Here is a 13,677-nt window from a genome sequence, read left to right as displayed (position 1 = left end):
ATTTCGGGCTGTAAAAACCAGCAGGGATTATGGCTGAGTGGCACAGAGGCTGCTGGAGTACCAGGTCCTATTAAAAGGCCCACACACAAACTTACACAGTCTCACATCATCTGAGCTTCAGCACCGGGCAACTTTGGGGGAATCTAGGGACAGGGGGAGGAACTGGATTGTCTGGCATCAGGGCAGGAACTCAGGGGGAGCTTTCTCCCAGATGGGGTTGCTCACAGGGGTCATTGTTCCTGTGCTAGGACCTCCCCTGTCACAGGGCTGACTGGCAGCCATATCTGAGTCTTCATCAGCCTGGCTCACACTGTTTGCTCAGCCCTGGTGATTCCCTGAGACCCCTTCCAATCCAATTTGGAGCCCCAATCCAAGCTGTTTGCAGCAGCTTTTTCATATGAATGGCCATCCTGGCTCAGGCTTCAGACTTTCCTAAAATCTCTCAAACAAGCTGCAGCTGGTGTCATCATGCCCCAAACCCATCAGTAAATGGCCCAAGACCTGGCACTAGCACCAGCCTGCTTTGCTTCACAGCTGGGCCTCAGCTGGGCAGAAATAGACTTACAAGTCCAGGAAGCATAAGAGTCCCAACAAGAGGAACCCAAAGAGGCCCACACCAAGACACATCATAATTAAAATGCCAAGAGTTAAAGACAAAGAGAGAATCTTAAAAGCAGCAAGAGAAAAGCAGTTAGTTACCTACAAGGGAACACCCATATGACTGACAGCTGATTTCTTAACAGAAACTTTGCAGGGCAGAAAGGAATAGCAAGAAATATTCAAAGTGATGAATAGCAAGGACCTATAACCAAGATTACCCTCCCCAGCAAAGCTATCATTTACTGTAGAATTGAAGGTCAGATAAAGAGCTTCACAGACAAGAAAAAGCTAAAGGAGTTCATTCCCCCCATACCAGTATTACATGAAATGTTGAAGAGTGTTTTTTAAGAAGAAGGGTATTCTTTAACAAGAGGAAGGAGGAGGAGGAGGAGTAAGGGAAGAGTTAAAAATATGAACAATAAAATGGAATTAAATACATATCTATTGACAAATCTAAGAATCAATTGAACAAGAAATCTAATGAACAAAATAAACGTGAATAAATAGAATCAGAGGCATAGAAACAAGGAACAGACTGTTGAATCTCAGTGGGAAGCGGGGAGGGGTTGGAAAGATTAAAGAACTTAAATGCACATATGCATTACCTATGGACACAAACAATAGGGTGGTGAAGGCCTGGGGTGGGGCGGGAACTGGGTGGAGGGAGAAAAGGGGGACATCCGTAATACCCTCAACAATAAAGATTTTTTAAAAATAACGGTTAACTTTCATTTCAAATGAAATATAATAGTCACTTAAAAAAGAAGAAAGAACAATCCAGAATTGCCAAATAATTATTAAAGAAATTTGATATCTAGCTAAAAGTGATCAAGGGGTGGGCGAACAGACCCAGATTGCATTTCTCCATCAATTCTAACCAACATTCCAGGAATGAATAATTTCAGCACTACACAGATTCTTCCATCAAAAAATAGGGTTGTTCCACAACTAATTTTATAAGGCTCATATAAATTGACACTCAAACTAGGTAAGGACATTACCAGAAAAGAATATTAGAAACCAATCTCACTAATGAATGTGATGAAAAATAAAGTATTTTTTATTCCTTGCAAAAAGAAAAAAATACTAGCAAGCCAAACCTAACAATGTATAAAAAATACTCTTTGACCAGGATTTCAAGATTAGCTTGAATTTAGAAAATCTATTTCATACATCACCGGATTAAAGTGTGACTTGCAGATTTATATGTTTATTTGTTAAAAACATTAATTTACTCAAGAATATCTTTTTAAAATAGCTTTAATTTAAAATTTGTATGTTTAAAATATATTTTAATAGCAACAAAATATAAAATAAGAATGGATTTTACAAATCTTGTGCAAGGCCTTAATAAGAAAATGATAAAGCCTTATTAATATATTTTAAAAGACCTAAATAAATGGCACTATATACTATTCTCATGAATAGGAAGAATTGATACCACTAACAATATTGGAATTGAAGGTTTCGGGTTCAATTTTAAGTCAGGGCACATACCTAAGTTACAATTTGATCTCCAGTTAGGAGCCAACCTATTACTGTGTCTGTTGCGCTCTCTGTTCCCGTCCCCCTCCCTTCCTCCTTCTCTCGCTCCTCCCCCTCCCCTTTCCCTCTCTCTCAGTTAAAAAAAAAAAATTCTTCTTGGGTGAGGGTACAAAAAAAGTATGACTAGAAGGAGGAGTGTTGCAGTTGGGGGCTATCACATCATCCCTGTGTGTGATTAGTGCACTATCAATAGCATGGAATTCAGTTCGGAAACATTTACTACACGCCAGCATGTGTGGGCACTAAGTGAGGCACCTGGAACACAGAGATTAATACTGGTAAGTAGTGGGAGGGAGCGAAACAAGGTAAAGTAATACGCTGGGTCGTTTCTAACAAGCGGAGGGAGGTCAGGGATACCTCTTGGAGGAGATGGTGTTTCTTGAGGGAAGAGATGGAGTTGGAGGCAGAAGGGAGGACAGGCTCATTCCAACCAGAGGCAGCTCTGTTAGCACAGACACGGGGCAGACAGATGCTCTTCTGGAGCCTAAACCTTGAATTGGGGCCTAGAGAGAGATGAGGCAGGTGGGTTCAATTTGGTTTCACATACTGCAGGTTGGTACGCAGTGACAGACCTGTTTCCCTAGAACCTCGTCCTAGACTGCTGAGCAGGGAGGCTGGCCAGAAGCTGTGCACTGGTCTAGATAAAGACCAGGAGGTAGGGAGGGCTAGGAGAGAAGAGCAGGTAGTGGGTCAAGGAATGTTTAGGAGGCAAAATTTGCAGCACATTGTGGTTGATTGACTATGATTGAAGAAGGGGAAGACTGTGGAATGCAAGAACCAATGTAGCCAGCTGTAAGAAATGAAGCAGCCTCCTCAATCTACTCCTGGGCTTTGCCAGGGCAGAGTGGATCCAAGTGAGATTTCCTCTTTCCTTCTTAGTGATTTGTAACATTAATTTGCAAATGCAACACATGCCCCTCAGTAAATTTATGGCACTGTGATTCTGTCACATAATCACATTCATACAAAGCTAAGTAGCAGCATAACAAAAATGTGACTGTTACTAAAATACTTTTTCTCGAGAAAATTTGGTTTCCAATATAGCTCCCAAGATTAGTTCATGGAAAAGGCAGTGAATGGTCACTATAATTATAACATCCTGCCTAGATGCCTGACTGGGTTGGGTTTAAGGTTTCTTTTGGTGTTTATAATAATTGCTTTTTGTTATTTTATCATTTAAACAACAGTAACATTTTATTTGTAACTGTAGTTGAGAATTGTGTTTCAAGCACACCGTTTGTATTTCTTTAAAGGAATATGTTTTCAAAACCAAGACAGAATATTTCTGTGAAAGTCTTGATTCTCAGAAGCATTATTTGATCTCCTAGGTCACTTTTGTGACCAGACTAAAAGCATGTCATGAGTTCGTTCTTAGGTCTGCCAAGTCCCTTGGCTCAGAAAGTAATAACCTTCAGGGTAAAAGAGATCTTGCAGTTTTTCTGACTGGTTGGCTCAAGTACAGACCTCCCGCTGAAATAAGCTGAGAGAGGGGGGAACGGCTGCCTCAGCCTAGGCTGTCCCTGATGCCTAAGAAGTGATTCTGCTGAGAAGATGCCTCAAAAAAGGACTTTAGTCAAACCCTCAATTAACTCAAATGACATTTAATGTTTCCACTTAATTAGTTTTTAAGTAGAATTAGCCAAACAGCATTTTTACCATTGTTTAAATAATGATAGCAAAAGCTTAAATGAAATCCCCTGAGATTTAAGAGAGCTTTTAAGCCTCAGTTATTATTACCATTAAATCTTTAGTACCCCTAAAACTGGAGTTTTTAATGATGTCATATGAGCACCAAAACAAAATAATCACTTGCTCTCCCCTTCATAACATTTTGCTATGAAGATTATGAACAGAAATGCTTCCACTGCAGGCATGCATAAGACACATTAAAAATGAAATGTGGCCCTAGCTGGTTTGGCTCAGTGGATAGAGCATCGGCCTGTGGAGCAAAAGGTTCCAGGTTTGATTCCAGTCAAGGGAACGTACCTTGGTTGCAGGCTCCTTCCCGGCCCAGGCCCTGCCCAGGGCTTGTGCAGGAGGCAACCAATCGATGTATTTCTCTCACATTGATATTTATCTCTGTCTTTCTATTTCTCTTCCACTCTCCCAAAAGAAAAAAAAAAAAAACGTCAATGGAAAAATATCCTTGGGTGAGGATTAACAAAAACAACAACAAAGAAATGGGCCCTGGCCTGTAGTCAGGTGGTTAGAGCACCCTCCCAATACACCCAGGTTTTGGGTTTGATCCCTGGTCAGGGCACATAATAAGAAACAACCAATGAATGCATAAATAAGTGGAACAACAAATCAGTGTTTCTCCTCCCCCCACCCCTTAAATATCAATAAAAAATGGGAATAAAATAATTAAAAAATGGAGCACTGCAGTACTAGATGAAAAAAACAATGAAATGGAATTTCAATTAAACCCTAATGGCTTTCTTGTATCCAGGTGATAGGTAGTCAGCACCTGGAAATTTGTTCATTAAATTTCTTCATCTGATTCTCATGGCCAGCATCCCTAGCTCCCCAGGCCAGCTAGACCCAGAGTCTTCACTCAGAGAAGCTGTGTAGTTCCCACATCCATATAAATCCTGAGGTGCTTATGACGAACCAGCTCAGCTTCAGTGTTTACACTGGTCTATATGTCTACTGCAGTCTATGGCGTCAAGTCCCAGCTCTCCTACACACTAGCTATAGGGCCTTGGGCGAATCACTGAACTCTGAACATCAGTTGCCTATTCCATAAGAAGGGGATAGTAATAGGGTTGTGGTGCAGAGGGTTTACACAAAACACAGTGCCTAACTTGGCAAACACTCAGTGAATATTAGCTATTAGCATTAACATTGAGCAGATTAAGGCTTTCACCTTTTTAAAGCATTTTAGCTTTTAAGTTTAAACAAGTAGTAATTTGTCAGAAATTAATGGAAACCTAGAAAATTCTACATTTCAGAGAGGTACCACCTAAACTTTAAAATATATCCACTTAAACATGTTTTTGTTCCTTTAGGCCAATTGTATCTGAAAGACATGAACTTCTCATTCAGTTTTTCTCAGACTTAAGCTTAACTGCAGATGGATTTATTGGTCACTACAAATTCAGACCAAAAAAATCACCTACAACTACAGCACTGCCAATGACCACCACAGTCACTGTAACTACAGGTGAGTTTTTCTGTTTTGAAATTTGTACATAAATTTGAGTGTTAAAAAGTCTTTTGAAAGTAGAAAAAAATTAAATAAAAGGAAGTTATTTAAAACTAAAATAAGTTAAATAAGATGAAAACAATACATAAGAGACTAATATGACTCCATTAATGAAAGAAAAGTATAAGGTATAAGAATAATAAGCTAAGCCAAAGCTGGTTTGGCTCAGTAGATAGAGCATTGGCCTGTGGACTGAAGGGTCCTGGGTTCGATTCCAGTCAAGGGCACATGCCCAGTGGGGGGCATGCAGGAGGCAGCCAATCAATGATTCTCTCTCATCATTGATGTTTCCATTTCTTTCTCTTCCTCTCTGAAATCAATAAAAATATTTTTTTTAAAGAAAAGAATCCTAAGCTAATACTTTTTAAATGGATTTTTAGAAGAGAGGGAGAGTTTACACTGATGTGAGAAAGAAACATTGATTGGTTGCCTCCCATCTGCATACCAAAACCTGGGTGTATGCCCTGACTGGGAATCAAACCTGCCACCTCCTGATATATGGAGACAGTGCTCTAAACAACTGAGCCACACCAGCCAGGGCTAAGCTAATAATTTGTAAATGTCATCTTAAAAATTATGACCAGTTAAAAATTACTAGGAACCCACATAATAGATCATTATTAGACTACTTTTTCTTTTCTGGCACTTATAAAATTATGGTTTTCTTTTTATTACATAGAATTGTAGTATTTTAGGTTAAAATACTATGCGTGTTTTCACATCTGCCAGTATTTACACTTTTTTATTTTTTATTTTTTTTTTTTGCTTCGCTCCAAAATGTGTCATACAAAATATATTACATCTTTTGTTAGAGTAAATCAAACAAAAATATTTGACATATTCTAGAAGTCAATTGGGAAACTCTGGTCTGGGACATGATCTAAGAACTGGAGAGACAGGAAGGGTTCCCTGTATCTAGTCTCTACATCCTGTTAACTCCACTCACTGGGATTTCAGGCCCCAGATATCAAAATCTAAATCCAGGGAGCAGAAAAAAAGTGAGGAGGAAGGACCTATGGTTAAGAAATGAAGCAGTTTGAAATAAGACCAACTTTATTGTCCACTATTTTCTGTATGCTCCCCAAGTAAGGTTGTCCCGAGGACAGGCCCTTCTAAAAGAGTTGATTTTTCTGAGCATTCCCCAAGTTTGCCACCTTGTGGCCTGGAAGGGTACTGCTTCATGTTACTGTAGTATTACTCCAGCTCATCTCAGTGGACCCTGCTGTCCTTATTCTTTCCAGTGAATTATCAGGTCACACCCATGGTGCTTAGTGGTTCCCTAGCTTTTATCTCCAGTCCTGCTAGACATTTATATTAAAACCTATCAAACTCAACTTGTTTTTATTACACTACTTTCTGCCCTAAACCTGCTCCTCCACCTGCTTCTCAACATAGCCTACAACATCAGAGCCACACTCTGAGAGTCATCTTTGACCTCTATCTGGCCTCCACACTGCTTGCCCTGCCACCACACACACACACACACACACACACACACACACACACACACACAGCCAACCAGGCCTGTATCCCTCTTAAAGTCATTCTCTACAACTTGCCACCCAGTACATTAGCCACTACTGAGCACTGAAAATGTGGCTGGTGCTACTGAGGGACTGAATTTTTAACTTAATGAAATTTTAAAAGCCTCATGTGCTTAGTGGCTACCAAATTGGACAGCATGGGAGCCCAACTCCTTCATGTGGTATATAAGGCCCTTCACGCTTCATCCCTATTCTCTCTTTTTAGATTCTTCTTTGGTCCCTACCACATCTTTCCTTATGCTCTAAGCATTTTGGATTTTATGCTAAGTGTCGGGGAAACTGTTGATGGATTTAAGCAAAGTAGATTTGCACTGTGAAGATCACTCTGGTCGTGAATGGGTTTTAGGGGTCAAGAGGATCCGTAGGTTCTTGTGTTTGTCCAGGTGAACTTCTGTGCTATGATGTAAATACAGAGAGCCCTGATGGGTAGCTCAGTTGGTTAGAGCATCATCCCACTATGCTAAGGTTTCAGATTTGATCCCCAGTCAGGGCACATATAAGAATCAACCAATGGATGTATAAATAAGCGGAACAACAAATCAATGCTTCTCTCTTCCTCTCTGTAAAATCAATTAAAATAAATAAATAAAATACAGAGACAGTCAAGAGTTACTGACAATTGTGCAAGTCAGGGACCTTGGGAGATATTGACAGGGCTTGGTGATTAATTGGACTAGGGAGATCAGGTATGTGTCAAGAATGCCTCCCAGATCCCTGGCTTGCAAAACCTTGGGGATAATGTAACCATTCACTGAAGTTGAGAACTGGGTAGAGGGGTAGGCTCATAAGTTAAGCTGTGACCTTGTTGGATCTGAGGTGTACGTGAGATACTCATGTGGAGATGTCATGTGGACAGTTATATCTACGAGCCTCCAGACCAGAAGATAGATTTAAGCAAGATATCTAAATCTAAGAATCATCACCAATACATGGTTGATACCAGGACCCAGAATGAGATTGCCTAGGAAGAGGTTAGAGGTGAAAGAAGGCCTGAATTAACTCTCTAGAAACTCCAACACTTTAAAGGGAGAATATGCTAGTAATGGAGACTGAAAGGCGAGAACTAAGGAGGAGGGAGGGAAGCCAGGAGCATGTGCCAGAGAACCCTGGGAAGAGGGTGTTGTAAGAAGGGAATGGTTAGTAGAGCCAAGTGTTGATGAAACTTCAAAAAAGGGAAGGATTAAAATGTTTCCTTTCTTTTTCATGACTTGGAGACCCTAGCAAGAGTTATGTACGTGGGCTGAGGTGTTTGTAACAAGGTGAAGAAATTCATAGTAAGTTCCAGCAACTCATTCCACAAGTTTGGTCCTAAAGAAGAGAGAGAGGCTTTGAGTGTCTAGAAGAAGTTAAAGGCAATGGGAAGCAGCCAGCAATGGAGAACATACTGGCAGAGAAAAGGATGACCTGAGTAGGGAACATCTACTAAGGTGGGGGGGCATGGCCCCCAGAGCAGCGGTCACCAACTGGTGGTCCGTGGACCACTGGTGGTCCGTGAGGTCTGAAAGGTTAATGACCACTGCTCCAGAGGACTCACAGGACAGAGCTCTGGCCAGAGGTGGAGCAGTCTCTTCTCTCAGGGGAGGAAGAGAAGAGAGCAACTGCAGACAAGACAGCTTTGAAGGTTTGGTGGGGATCTTGCAGACATTTTTTTCTATGATCTCTGTTCTCTCTATAAAATAGGCAGGATCACCTGCTAAGAATGAGAAGGGAGGTGGTTAGGAGAATGAGAGAATTTGAAAAAGAGATGTGGAAATTGGGGAGTGAGTTGATCCACCAAACAGCTTGTCACTTCGATGAGGGTCCATTTGTGGACTCAGCTGAGTGCAGGCACAGGTTCAGACAGGGTTGAAGGACAAGGGGAAAAGGACATTTAAGGTATTGTCAAGAAAATGACAGAAATAATTGAAACTAAGTGGAACAGCCAAGGAAGTAAAGATGAATTGGGAACAAATTAGAGGTGTTGGACCACTAAAGATAGAAAAAAAAGTAGTCATGAGAGTAAATCAATAACTAAGTTTGAAGTAGAGGTGGTTATACTGGATATGAAGATGTCTAAATTTGAGATATTGGTGACTAAAGACTTCAACAGGAGGACATGTGAGCCTGGGACTGAGTGACTGAAATGGAGCAGAAAGTCTCTGGGAAGGATGAGGCCATGGCATGGAGAGGGAGCACCACACTGAGGGTGCCCCACCAAGATAGGTGCAGGAGCACACAGAGAGGAAGGCTGAGAATCAGGTGTGTGCTGGAAGAGCAGGACAGTGGGGAGATGACAGTAGGGTGAGGAGGATTAAGGTGGTGTAGCTGATGACTGAGAGCAAGAGAGCAAGGATCTACGGAAGGGAGGGATGGAACAGTGTGGGACACTAACCCAACTTCCATTCTGACATTTGGAGGCTGAGAAGGAGCTGGCTTCCAGTCATCCACATAGAAGGGTGCCCTTTCATCCATCAGAGAGAACATAATGCCACTACTTTTTGGTTCAATTCATTAGGTAAATTTAGGTCTCCAACTTCTGGAACAACATTCCCTCAAGTGTTTACTGAGCTCTTTGTCTTAAAAAGAAATGTGTGTATGTATTAAGGTATTATATGTATTTAACATTTAATTTTATATATTTTATGTTGTAATCCACTTCAGATCCTTTTTGGAGTTTAGTAGGGGTACAAATTAAGAGTAAATAAATAATAAATTCACAGAAGAGTCCGCAGAACCTATTAAAAGGGCAGTACTTCAATTGCAAATTCTTACCTAACGAGTACAATTTTGTTACAGTTGTTTTGCTTGGTTCTTCCTAGAATATTGCCACATATAAGTGAATAATTAGCAAGTATTTTTGAAACATTTTAAATGATGGTAATTGGGATTAAATATTTTATTTTGTTAGCTCATGGTTTCTCAACCGTGGCACTAGTCACATTTTGGGCCACATAATTCTTTCCTATTGGGCACTGTCCATTGTAAGTTATCTAGCAGCATCCCTACCCACTAGATGCTAGAAGCATGCCCTAGTTGTGACAACAAAACTATTTCCAGACAGGCCGTGGCAGGCTCAACATAAATGTTTAGTAATTGGTTGCATCTAATTATAGATACAACGCACTTTACACATGAGCAGTGTTTCTAAAAACCCTGTACTGCTCACATTTAAGTAATTGCATGTTTTAAATGTACCAAGAAAGCTCTCTCCATCTTTAGGGAGACACTATATACTTCCTTGTGTAAAGTGAAGAGTTAACCTATATTTTCTTAGTTCATATTTGTTGTACTAAATTTTTCTAAGCAGGGCAAATGAAAACTCTTATTTTTGGTTATAGTGTTAGTTTTACGGAAAAGAAGAGAAGGCTAATTATGGGTTTTCTTTTATCTCAGGTTTAAAATTCAGCAAAGGAGCAGTAGTTGGTAGTATAAAGAATTTCTTTTGCATGCTCTTTAATTATTTCATTGCAATGACATATTGGTGGCTCAGTTAAATAAGTAGGAATGTTAAAGTGATAGATTCGTATCTAAATACCAATTATACTTGAATTAATTTTCCTGAATCTTCTGTCTTTCCTTTTTGAATTAAGGTTTAAAACCCACCATGGCCATGTGTCAACAAAAATGTAGATGGGCCGGTACTCTGGAAAGCAATTACTGTTCAAGCAATTTTGGTAAGAAATAAAGCCACGCAACTTTGGTTTTATAAGAAACTTATAAGAAACGTGAGACTATATGCTTAGTCTCAAAGATATTGGCATGAATGTGATGGTAAAGGGTAAGTTACACTCTTGATTTACCCAAGAAAATACTTTCCTATACACTGAGGTTTGTGGACTTGTGCTCTTCAAAGTATTAGAGTTCATAACTGAGAAAAATATGTATATAGAAAATTTACTTTTTCATATAAACTTAATCTGACTCCTGGTACATAATACTGCTATTTTGTATATTTTGGTTGGCTCAGTATTTCTGAAAACAAAAACAAAAACAAAACAAAAAAAACAAAAAAAACTGTATACTTTTTTCTCACATAGTTTTCATATATTGGTTATCTTTTTATACATTGACTAGAGGCCCGATGCACGAAGATTTGTTCAAGAATGGGCCTTTCTTCCCCTAGCTGCCAGCACCGCCTTCACTCTGGCCAGAGCTCCCTTTCCGCTCCGGCCTGGTGTGCGGAAGGCCTGCGTCGATGCCATGGCGATGGCACAAGCATCCCACCCCACCCCCTGCCAATCGTGCCTGCATATGCAAATTAACCCACCAGCTTTGTTGGGTTAATTTGCATACTCGCTCCTGATTGGCTGGTGGTCATCAAGAAGGTACAGTCAATTAGCATGTTACTCTTTTTTTAGGTAGATAATTCAGCTTCAATAAATTAAAAGCATATCTAAGTTGGCCTCTCTCAGGAAATTCAAGCATTTCCTCTGCAATGTCTGTCCTTCTAAAGTATTAAATTAAAACCTGGAAATCTGAAATCTATTTGGAAACACTTATAAATTGGAACCTGAGGAGACATTACCAATGATTTAGAATTTATAAGAGCTTTTTAAACTAAAATATAGTTGCACTTTTTGTGAAAACCACTCAAGAGCAAAAGATACCAGATTTAATTATGTTGCTTATTTCCACAAGGAAGATTTAGGAAGGTCTTGCCAGGAAAAGAAAGTGGCGCAACCTAAAAGCTTACCCCAGACCCAGGGCCTCCTAGAGGGGCTCTGCATGCCCTGCAGACCTGGACCCTTCCCCACTTTCATTTTCCAGGCATAAAAATGAACCAAACAGCACAGGTGTCACTGCCACCACAGCCAGCCTGTCTCTGCAGGAGGTGCCTCAGGAAACCCCCTTCCCTGTCTTTTGATGCCACCTAATTCCACTTGGCTATAAGCTGACATTTTGCAGTGAACACTCAGAGGAGAATTCTGACTTTTGTGAGCTTTGCACACCATGTGAGCAGTGAGCTCTCACTTCACCCCAACAGGCTCCTATCAGCCAAGTCCAAAACTTGATTAACTCCACTGTGACTCACACATGGCAAAACAACCAGAAAGAGTCACCTGCAGCCCATTGGTTCTCAGCCTGACTTCCAGGGGCAGTTTGGGTTGTCACAATAATCAGGGAGTGCTATTGTTTTTTCTGGGCAGGGACAAGCTCATAAAATAGTCCTTCAATGCAGGTCCTGTTCCACATGGCATTGCCCTCACCAAAATTCCAAAAGCACACCTTTGAGAGACACATATTCTTTCCTTCTGTGGCTCAGAAATTAGACTCTTTTCTCCAAGAGTCACAATGGAAAAAAGAGAGTTACATAATGAAAAGCAACTGAATTTTGCTAGAATTTTTTTAAAGCAAGAAAATGCTTTGTTATAGTTCAGTTCTATACCTTGATTTGTTAAATGAGATAAACAGGGTGGATAAGAAAGAGAATATCAGCCCGACCTCCGTGGCTCAGTGATTGAGCGTCGACCTATGAACCAGGAGGCCACGGTTCAATTCCTGGTCAGGGCACATGCCTAGGTTTCAGGCTCGCTCCCCAGCATGGGGCATGCAGGAGGCAGCGAATCGATGATTCTCTCTCATCATTGATGTTTCTATCTCTCTCTCCCTCTCCCTTCCTCTCTGAAATCAATAAAAATATATTTAATAAAGAGAACATCAAAGACCTAGAAAAGACAGATACTTACTGATAATTAGAGAGAGCTAGGGACCCATGGGATGAACCAAAGTTCCAAGACAGAGGACAACTAAAGAGAGGGGCTAAAGAGAGGAAAGACACAGAAAGGTAGGCACACACACCCATGCAGACACAAAGACTCCCTTCCTCATGGCCCAAACACCCTCATGCAACCTCCGAGTTTGGTGTTGCCTTTGAAGACTCAAGGTCTTGTGGAGTATGTACAGGTAGAGGCTCATAAGCCTATACCTTACTTGGTAATTGATCTACATGTTGGATAAGACATTGTGAAGAGTCCCTTCTCAGTAATGGACCACAGTGCACAGCTATTCAGGTTTCTCTCCAGGGTCTCAACATCTAGCAACATGGGCAGCATGATAGCATCACAGCTCCTTTCTTCAACCTGAATTTTGGTGACAAGCGTACAGAATCAAATTTGATTGCTCTGTTAGGGCCTTCTCTTTAACATTAAAATGCTTCCCATTTGACACTTAGAAAAATGTAAAATTATGTTCAATTCTGCTTACATTTGCCTTCACTGTTATATTATTTCAAAAATATTTTCTTCCGCAGTATTTGCTGGTACTGTTATCACAACCATCACGCGGGGTGGAAGCTTGCATGCCACAGTCTCCCTCATCAGCATCTATAAAGAGGGAAATCTGGCAATTCAACAGGCTGGCAAGAACATGAGTGCCAAGGTCATTGTGATTTGCAAGCAGTGCCCTCTCCTCAGAAGAGGTGAGTAAGGAGGGAAATTTTAGTCTTGCAGTGGAGCTCAGGGACAGAGATGGGGACAAGAGAGCCTCTCCGAGCTACTCAGGGATCTGAGCATGCCCTAGCTGGTTAATGGAAGTCAAGTCAGGGATTTTGGAACAGAAGGAAGATTGTGGCATCAGGAAGAATTGGGCTCTAAGCCCAGTTCCTGTGAGGTGGACAAGGATGAGGAGCGGAAATGATGAATGAGTCTAAGCAGCACATGAGGTTGGATCAATAGGGACAGACACAGAGGAGCAGTTCAGAAGAAAGATACTTTCATTTATGTACTTAAGGTGCCAATATTACAGAGGAAAATATTCAGCAAATAAAAGGCAATTCATTCCTAGCCGGTTTGGCTCAGTGGATAG

At 40.8% G+C, this 13,677-nt stretch overlaps 1 protein-coding gene across 1 annotated transcript in view; it reads left to right on the top strand.

Moving 5' to 3' along the window:
• Positions 1 to 13,677, top strand: part of PCOLCE2 (procollagen C-endopeptidase enhancer 2) — a 125,358-nt gene that overhangs the window by 93,602 nt on the left and 18,079 nt on the right. Inside the window, exons 6-8 of the mRNA XM_080655054.1 lie at positions 5,154 to 5,308; positions 10,464 to 10,547; positions 13,124 to 13,291. Of these exons, the coding sequence (XP_080511180.1) occupies positions 5,154 to 5,308; positions 10,464 to 10,547; positions 13,124 to 13,291 (407 nt within the window). The remainder of the gene's footprint in view (positions 1 to 5,153; positions 5,309 to 10,463; positions 10,548 to 13,123; positions 13,292 to 13,677) is intronic.

The sequence above is a fragment of the Plecotus auritus genome (genome assembly GCF_963455305.1).
Source record: "Plecotus auritus genome assembly, chromosome: 2".
NCBI classification, from domain to species: domain Eukaryota; kingdom Metazoa; phylum Chordata; class Mammalia; order Chiroptera; family Vespertilionidae; genus Plecotus; species Plecotus auritus.
This window is presented reverse-complemented; position numbering and strand designations above follow the sequence as displayed.